The sequence below is a fragment of the Trachymyrmex septentrionalis genome, unplaced genomic scaffold (assembly GCF_001594115.1).
Source record: "Trachymyrmex septentrionalis isolate Tsep2-gDNA-1 unplaced genomic scaffold, Tsep1.0 scaffold32, whole genome shotgun sequence".
Lineage (NCBI taxonomy): Eukaryota > Metazoa > Arthropoda > Insecta > Hymenoptera > Formicidae > Trachymyrmex > Trachymyrmex septentrionalis.
This window is the reverse complement of record NW_017305485.1, coordinates 1,714,244-1,723,812: the sequence shown is the minus strand read 5'-3', so window position 1 is coordinate 1,723,812 and position 9,569 is coordinate 1,714,244. Positions and strand designations below refer to the sequence as shown.

The 9,569-nt window shown below is 31.5% G+C and overlaps 1 protein-coding gene across 1 annotated transcript in view; it reads left to right on the top strand.

The window, feature by feature from the left end:
* Positions 1–8,319, top strand: part of LOC108750074 — a 26,185-nt gene extending 17,866 nt beyond the window's left edge. The window contains exons 2-5 of the mRNA XM_018489299.1: positions 492–592; positions 1,648–1,842; positions 6,627–6,832; positions 8,113–8,319. Of these exons, the coding sequence (XP_018344801.1) occupies positions 502–592; positions 1,648–1,842; positions 6,627–6,832; positions 8,113–8,271 (651 nt within the window). The 5' untranslated portion in view covers positions 492–501 and the 3' untranslated portion in view covers positions 8,272–8,319. The remainder of the gene's footprint in view (positions 1–491; positions 593–1,647; positions 1,843–6,626; positions 6,833–8,112) is intronic.
* Positions 8,320–9,569: the final 1,250 nt, after the last annotated feature.

Genomic DNA, 9,569 nt, shown 5'->3' with positions numbered 1-9,569 from the left:
ATATATATATATATATATGCACGATTTCACTCCCAGGCACGTTTCAATGCGGATGTAACGCGCGTTATATGAAAAATGCAGCATCGCGTTGATTAACGAACGCATTTATTTACAGGTGACAGATTTAGAATTTGAAATATATTTAGAAATTCTATGTAAGGCAATATAATAGTCCTACGTAACTGAAATAATCTTCCCAATTACATTGTGATAATAAAAATCAAACATTCTTTACTTTGACTTTGGTAATGTAAAAAAAAATAATAAAATATAGATGAAAACACTTTAAGAAATTTTAATTCGTGAAACCTGATGAATCACAAATTTTACGTAATAAATAAATAGTTCACAGAATAACTTGGAAACTTTTTAACACCCGACGTACGAAGAACCTTAAACGACTGTTATGTCATTAAATCCATCAATAAATCGCCCAAATTCGACGCTGACGTAATTTCCATACAAATAAACATTCTCTTCTTCTGTTCAAGGTCCGGGAATATGAGGGCCATTTACTTGCTCCTCCTCGGCGTTATTGCCGTGAATGCCCAGCGTCGTTTAGCCTTACCTGACCCGCGAAGTTGCGCGAACCGTAAGTATTTCCAATGATATTTCATAATCATTCTCTAACTTAGCGGCTGCACAGTTAACTAGGTGGAAAATTGCTGGAAACCGTATAATCGTAAAAAAAAAAAATAAATAAATAAAGAAAACAGAGAAAAAAAAAGAGAACTATTGCAAGATGCTCTTCATTCATGAATACGTTTGTTATATGTCATAACTCGCTTTATGTGAACTGGCTTACGTTAGCCATCAAATGATTGCGCATAGGATTTGCACCATTTATGTTCTTCTATAATTAAATGCGGCTTTGCGATTCTGAAATTGTTCGTTGAAATGTTTCTACGAAAACGTATAGTACGTCTTTAAAGAAAAATAGATGAAATATATTATACTGCTGTGGAAATAGCTATAGTAAATTTAACACGTTTCACGAATCTGATCAAACGGTTCACTCAAATTTGTGTGTTTAATTAACATAAAATTGAATATATGAGAAGAGAACATAAATACTATTTAAAAAAGTAAACGCAAGTAAGATAATACTGATACAGTTTGTAAACAAACCGAGAAAGCATATAACTTTTCCAGAATTAACATTTATAATATGTTAAATTATAAGACACATTTTATTCATTTATTTTAGAATTTACGTTTTAACACATTATTTTTATATTATTTGCTCATATTTCATTTACTCATAAATTATGTTATTTTAACAGTAAGGAATGTTAAATTAATCAATAGAAACTATTTAAATAATATAATCACATTATATTATACTTAAATTAACACTCGAATATGTTAAAAATTCAACACAAAATTTTAACAACGACTCGAGACCGTTTCCAATACGAAATATTTTTTTTACTGTAACTTCACATTACTGTAACTTTCACATTAAATGAAAGATTTTTATATCTTTTTATATTACAAATATAATATTTTATATCTTTTTATTTTATATCATAATGCATAGATTTCTATGAATTGACGGCAAAGATGTCACCCAGCAAAATCAATTATTAGAGATACAATCGTGATTAACGATATTATTAATTATTCATTAATGTGTTCGTTTTCTAGGCGTCCGTCACTCGACGTACAGGGATGGTAGGGGAGTTGTACACTCGTACTTCTTCAGCTGGGAACATCTACCAACTAGGAATCTCGAGGTGGACTGGCTGGATGCTCGTAACATCTGCCGTCGTCATTGTATGGACGCCGTGTCCCTGGAGACCCCACAGGAAAATGAATTCGTCAAGCAGAGACTAGCAAGAGGTAAGCGATGATAGGTTCAAACTCTACTGACTTTTCGTTACAATCCGCACTTTGATTCCTTGTAGAGATTTGCAGTCTTATGTAATCCTCTCTTCACGAATAAAATGTCTGCTTGAGAAAAGACTGATTTGCGAACTGCTGGTTTCAACAATCGAAGGCTTGATAAATGGTAAATTTAATCGTTGGTTATATTTGAGTGATGCAATGTAACAGGTAGCCAATTTACTGTCGCGCGCGTCAAACTTTAATAATAAAATCTCCTGATGATTTTTGATGTTTTCTTACTAAAATTAAATAAATAAGGAATCAAAGTGCGATTGGTTTCTATAAAGCAATTAAAAATATATATGATCCAGCGAAATAATTTTAACTCATGTGAAAAGAATTAATGGATGTCTTAAAATTTAATTTACTAAAACTACTGATAAATTTTTTGTCGTGTTAATATTCGATCATAACCACGTTTAGAGTGTATAGAATTTAATTTAAAAATAAGAAATGACTATTTTATGATAAAATCAAGTTGAAAATTAAATTTAATTCGTCGACGATCTGTTAAGTATCCTTTTAGAGAGGAAAATTAATATGCGATTAATATTGCTTGGTTATTAATACTGTTGTAAAAGATAACTGTTCGATAATTATTCTGATCTATCCTCCCACATCCGTGATGACGATCTTCAAGAACAATCAGACAGCCGATAACTCATAAAGATTAAAGAAAAATTAATTACTCTCGACTCGATTGAAGATTTTATAATCCGAAGTATGTCAATGTTGTATTAATAAAATGTTTATACATTCTTCTCGTGATTTCTATCCTGTAAAAATACAAAGCACACCATCACTGATTATGTCATCTTTGAATATTTCAATCTGTCATCCGCATAAATACGAAGACTACCGGAAAATTATCGGTATATTTTATGTAAAGTCAATTACTTTTGTGGTAATTTACTCTGCAAAAATTCAAATTACATGTACCGTTACCGTATAATTTACTAACAAAGTCCACGTGTGAGGTAGAAATAATCTTTTCCTTTACAAACACGATATAGTAATCAATATCTTCCGTATTTCGCAATTTTTCGAAGAGTGTGTTCAAGCGAACTTCAAGTTCGCTTTGTTGTAGTAAAATTCGCTAGTTATAATCTCTTCCATTCTTTTCAAGAACCACGTCATCACAAATTCAAGAAATGCTAGTAACATGGAATCTTTTATTAGCGTTGCTAATTTTGCGCCTTACCCGCGAGGGAAATTTTCCGCACCGCAATCTTCAGGCAATACCGATGCGACTCTAACAAAACCGCGCCGTGCGCGTGAGAAGTAAAAGCGGATCCTCTTCGGTCAATTTAAGATCTGATTACACAACATTGTCGCGCGATTAAGTCTCGCGGTATAGTCCGATTAGGCGCGTCTGCGAATTTGGTGACGCAATGATAGTGACTACTCGTTCATTTCTCTTCGTCATTTCTGTACGACCTCTGATCCTGCCGGCTGCTCGGCGAGGAATTCAAGTTGCAACTTAGATTCGCGAGTGACTAGATGCTCACATGTACCCCTATACTCGAAGCGGGTCACTTTCACTTGACCGTTGATGCCCCGTTCAGAAGAAGGAACTGACGTGAAAGGGACTTTATGTAGGTATCTGCAATTTAACGATTTGTCTTCCGAGACTGAATTCTCGCGAATCGTCAATGATAACGAGATGCTTGTTGCTACTAAAATGGTTGTTATTCTCAATGTCAGTTTGGAGCAAGTAATGTTAAAATATATAATATGGGAAGCTCTGATTTTTTCTATCGATATCACATGTCAACTCTCTTTAGTGATCTAAATATTAAAAATTACTAATTCCTGTAATTGCAATTGTTGTAATTTGTATTCAAAACATTATATATTCTTTGTTTAAATATTTTTGTTTTAATAATATAGCTTTCATAATTCTTAACTAAAAAGTTTTATATGCGTTTTTCTCGATCGTCTCGCTTCCTTTTCTCTGTAGCTGTATGTCAAGAAATGAATTCTAATTAATTTTTTATCTAATTAGTAATTCTTATATCTTTTACATTCTTCTTATATACTTTAAACATTCCCTAAACTCTCGTTTTAGATAAATATCATCATATAAATATCATCGTATATTAGTTATTCATATAGGTTTTTTTCTTTAGTAGCAATATATGTAACATAAAAGTGATGTAAAGAAAGGAATGGTAAAATAATAACTGTAAATAAATTAACCATTAAATTAATTTAGATTAATCAAAACAATAATTAGTAACATGGATTATACCCAAATATATCCAAGTGCGGATGCACTTGTTTATACCTGATAGACCAAAAGCTGATTCTGCGTACCAGAAAACCGCAGATAGTTTAAGTCAAGATACAATAAGGAAATAGGAAATATTAAGCGAAGTGTAATTCGTGATGTCTAACAGGACAATGGTAAAACACAGGTTCGATGCTTTCGAAAAATTTGACATCTCTATCGCTGCGTTTCCTCTCAACTACAATAATTCGTGCGAAACTCTGCGGGCTCAGATGCGCGCAAACTTTGAATTTGTTATAAATAATAATTCATATTTAAAAGATATTTACGCGTGTACACAAGATGCAAATTTATAAGATTTGATGGGCAGAATTATTTCCAAAAAGTTTTACATATAAAATTGTATGTAAACTACAAAGCTCAATCTATATCACAGATCATATATTATATCGCGTATTATTAAACGGATTACAGGTACATGAATCTGTATTTTTTCTTAATGATAATACCAAGTTGGACGTGACATTTTATACGAGGATGTTAGAACTATTATTCGGATAATAAGACATTATTTGATTAAGACATCCGGCCTTATTAAGAAAATGATAGCTATTTATCTGCGTTCTCTCGATTCTCATTTAAATTTTACTGTCACATTTCGAATAATTTTATAATTAAAGAACGGAGTTCCTATTGCGGTCAGAGTGATGCGGATGTCCGGATAAAGATAATTAATGCATCCGCGAGCTATCATTTAGAGACTGTAAGGTCAACCTCATGATTTAGCTTACACCCCCATTATTCACAATGAGAAATTTAATTATTTCTTCAACGAGTCATTCTCTAAATGATATATACCCAGACAGCACAGTAACGTTTTAAAAATATATTTAAAACGTACATGTTGGACGTTTTGAACATATTAGAAACATCCAAATTAGATCCGTGGATATTTTAAAAACGTTTTAAAAATATTTAGTATTACCATTTTGGACTTCTTAAAAACGTTCATTTTAGATCTCAATGGATTAAAACTGGACTAAATTAATAGATTAAACAAATTTTAGACCACAAGCAAGACAAAATGATTCTTATATGAGTATATTATTAATATCTTATTCCAGAATACACATCATAAAATTATGATAAAAAAAAGAAAACGTTTTTCTCTGAATTCGGGAACTAATTTTATAGTGTTTCGAAACGATCATCCATCCGGCTGCATACCGCCATCTACTATTCTTGATTTCTGAAATCGTATGGAAACCGCTGCACTTCGATGATCCACGAATACCTATATAAGCATGAATGTATGTTATGATACATCTGTTCAATATGGTTCTTGATAGATCACATTTGTGCAGTTCAATTGAACATCCAGTCAGTTATTGTCTAATAAACATTAATCTTAATGTTATAATGATTATTTTCAGGTTATAGGAAATCATATGCTGTACTATCACAGTACCAGTTATCATGCATGTATATCGTCTTTGACTAGAGATTTCCAGTCTCTCTTCTGTCGATAATAGTACGCCGTATTGATACGGTACGGATTATGTATCATGATGTACCTAAACAATATATATAATACTTTTTCGTAAATATACATTTTACACTTTATGCAATTACGCTTTTTTTGTACATATTCTTACTAGTGAAATGGAAATAATAAGAAATTCTACGCATTGTATTTCATTTTCTTTGAAATATTCAAAGAATTTTTTAAATCCCAAATATTCCAAAAAATTATGAGAGTTATAAAGTTTGAAAAATCTTGTCGCGCAGCGGCGACAATAAATATTTCAATAAACATTATAATTCCTAATGGCTCCCGTATATTGGACGTGAAAATACTTGCAATAAGCTTATACAACTTCTAACATGTTCATTGGTCCGCGTCTTTCCGCGAATTTCCGCGATATATTGTGTAATTGACGTATGTTTTCACATGTGATAGCAATTCATTACTTAAAAGCAAAATGTTTTTTGGTGTCTCTATAATAATGCTTCAAGATTCGTCAAATTTTGCGCCGTAATATGTATCTATTATATTATATTACAATTCCTAATACCTACAATATTGCAGCGATATTACAGCGCAATCTTAAATAACATTTCTGCAATGTTACTGCAAGTTTTTGTGCTGTAATATCGCTATTAGTAGTTCAGATCTTAGAGTTAAGGCTTTCTTACACTTATAGCACAAGGATTTCTGTAACATTGCACATAACATTGAAACATTGAAACTATCACAGTTACGTTGCGTGATATTTTTGAGAAGTCTCTGCAAGATTCCAGTAACATAAAAACGTCTGCTTCGGTCTGCAAGAAATGTTTCTGAAACATTACGGAAATATTTGTAAAAACTTTCGGTGATGAAAGTATATATGCATAGCGTACTGATTACAGCGTCAATTCCTAATAGCCTCAATTTCTTCATTTTGAGTTGTTTAAAAAACTATGCCAATAAGTTAAGTACGTTAATGAAGTTTTATTATTTAATCAGGAAACGTAAGATATATTTGGACATCTGGCCGTAAGTGCAACTTCAACGGTTGCGATCGACCTGATCTTCAGCCCCAGAACATTAATGGGTGGTTCTGGTCTGGATCTGGTGCCAAGATTGGTCCAACGACTCAACGTAATTCCGGAGACTGGAGCAACACAGGAGGATATGGTCAACCGCAACCAGACAACCGTGAAGCTGCACAGGTAGAGTTTATTTTTATCAAGGAAACTTTATTTCGAAGTATTTAGATAGTAATGACTTTAATAGAATGAGCGTAATTCGTGCAAACTCTCACACGTGTTTAGCAATTATATTAAATGTAATTTTTTAATTTTTAATTTTTAATATGATTTAATTTTTAAATTATTTTAAAAGAGATTTTAAATAAATTCGAAAATATAAAGGAAGTCTCGTAACTTCACTGAGCATGGTATCCGATTGCAACGCGTTTTCTGTCGGCGCCGACATACCCCGTGAAACTCTGATTTATATTCTCGTAAGGTATTAGAGTGAAAGTGCTTTCGGCATCTCCAGATTTATTGGCGCTGTCATATATGTGACCTTTAATAATTTTTATTAGTGTCTCGTTCTCGTGACTTCCCACTATCAATTAGATATAAAAGTTACTTAAGATCGTGCAATTTGATCTTTCAAAATTTTGTAAAAACATCTTGAGAAAAATTGAGATGGTATACGCTTAGAATTTTAGAATTTTACGCAGTTTCTTAAAAGCTTTTATTTTTTAATGTTACATAAAAAAAAGTATACATTTTAATGTAAAAATTTTACTTATAAATATATGTATTTTATTTATGAATGCAAAGCATTATTTGTAATCATACAGAAAGTTATATTTTTGTTTCAAAATTGTGTAAACCATCATTAGTTTTTTTAACAATCAAGCAAAGTATCTTTTACGTAATGATGTCTTTTAATTAAATATCCCATATAGCACATATTGCAGCAATGTTTACAATATTGCTGGAATGATGCAATATTATTGAAATAATTTGTGGAATGCATGAAGTTTCAAAAATACACGGAAAGAATGATTTTACTGAAGCATTTATAATTTTACAAATACAGATCTGAAAATAATTACGTAGGAAGTAAAAGCAATACTATAAAAAGTTTTGACATTCTAATAATAAATTTGAGCGCTCTACATAATTATTTTGATGATCTAAAAAAATTGGGCGTTTTCCAGCAAGGACATAGACAGTGGGTAACACAGTGAATTATTTCATCCTTCTGTAAGCAAATAACAAAGATGTAATAAATTGATAGAAACTCCTTTCTCCCGAAAAAAATTCCACATTCATGCAGATTTGTATCTAGCTAAATTTTGAGGTACTTTAGCAGAATTGATTTTTCCAAAAATTTTGAAAGCAAGGCTTAATAGAAACACATTATTTCAACTTCAATGTCTTCTTTTCGAAGAAACTTTAAATTTCAGGTCTTATTTAATTTTGTTCATTTGTAGGGTAACGACGAATCCTGCTTGTCCATCTTGAACAATTTTTACAATGATGGCATCAAGTGGCACGATGTGGCCTGCCACCATGTGAAGCCCTTCGTGTGCGAGGACAGCGATGAGCTTCTCAATTTTGTTGCATCCCGAAATCCAGGAATCCGTCTATAAAAGGATCCAATAAACGGACTCGGGCGAGCGGACCACTACATCGTATATTAAAAGTACGATCATTTTGAACCCGACGATATTTCACGCGTATCGCGTATTTTCCCTCTTCGTCGTACGTTTATTATTTATAATTTACACTAACCGATACTATCTCTCTTTAACGGACCGCGATTGTAGTGCTACGCAATTCACTGTAAAAAAATTGATCGATAGCTCGAAGTAGGCGGTAAATGCATTTTTAGTATTGTATATGCGTAAATTTCTTGTAATTTCCTTTTGCATCCCTTTCGTACGTGAATAAATGCATTTTCTTATTTGTATATTTAAGATCTTGTTATTTCTTTTAGACCTATATTCCTTTTCTTCACGTTTTGTATAGCTGATCGAATTAAAGGATTTTTAGAGTATATTAAATGCAAACTTACCTTTTTAAGAAAAGGTAAAAAAGGCGCTAAGAATATACGTGTTTTTCGAATAAAACCTAAGTGTCCAACCTATTTAATAATAGTTTTAATTCTTCTTCAAGAATATTCTTATTAAAGATCTTCTTATTCTAATCCAAACAATGGCAGCTCTATAATTCTCTGTCAAAAATTATTACTCCTCGGAGAAAACTAATGTACCAAATAAAAAATTAAAACCCAGATGCTACAATATTAACTGATCAAGTTGAATTCTATCAAATTAAAAAATAAAACTCAAGTGGTACTACCTTTATATTTACTTAACTCTAATGATATATATCATTTATATAAAAGATTTGATATCAACTGGCGCCAAGTGAAATTTCACAAAATTTTTTTGACAGGTATTATACCCGTATTCATAGTCTTTCCTTGAAGAATGAGGATTCCTTGTTCCTCATTTCACATTTCATAAACCTTCCTTGACTAATCAAGGAACCTTATTAACTTCCTTTTTTCAAGGGAGGTTACAAGTTTCCTTGAAGAGGAAGTGCAGTTTTCGTAACCAAGCAATCCTCCAAATTTATTTTGTCACACCGGTCTTTTTTACTTTTAATAGCTTTTAATTTAGATCTGTCACATCGATAATTATTTTCGATTATTGATTTGATTTTATGTGATGTTATGTAATGATCTAAATGAAAAGATAGACAGCCTGATTTTGAAAAAGCTTTCTATTTTCTCACTTAGCTCATTATATAATAATCGAGAAACGAAGGTTTTTTTATAATACCTTTTGTACTATACATTTCGGAAAAAATTAAATACTTTTTTTTAATTAAAATTGTAAGAATTTGTTATCAACTTTTTAGTACTGCATTCTCTTATTTTTAT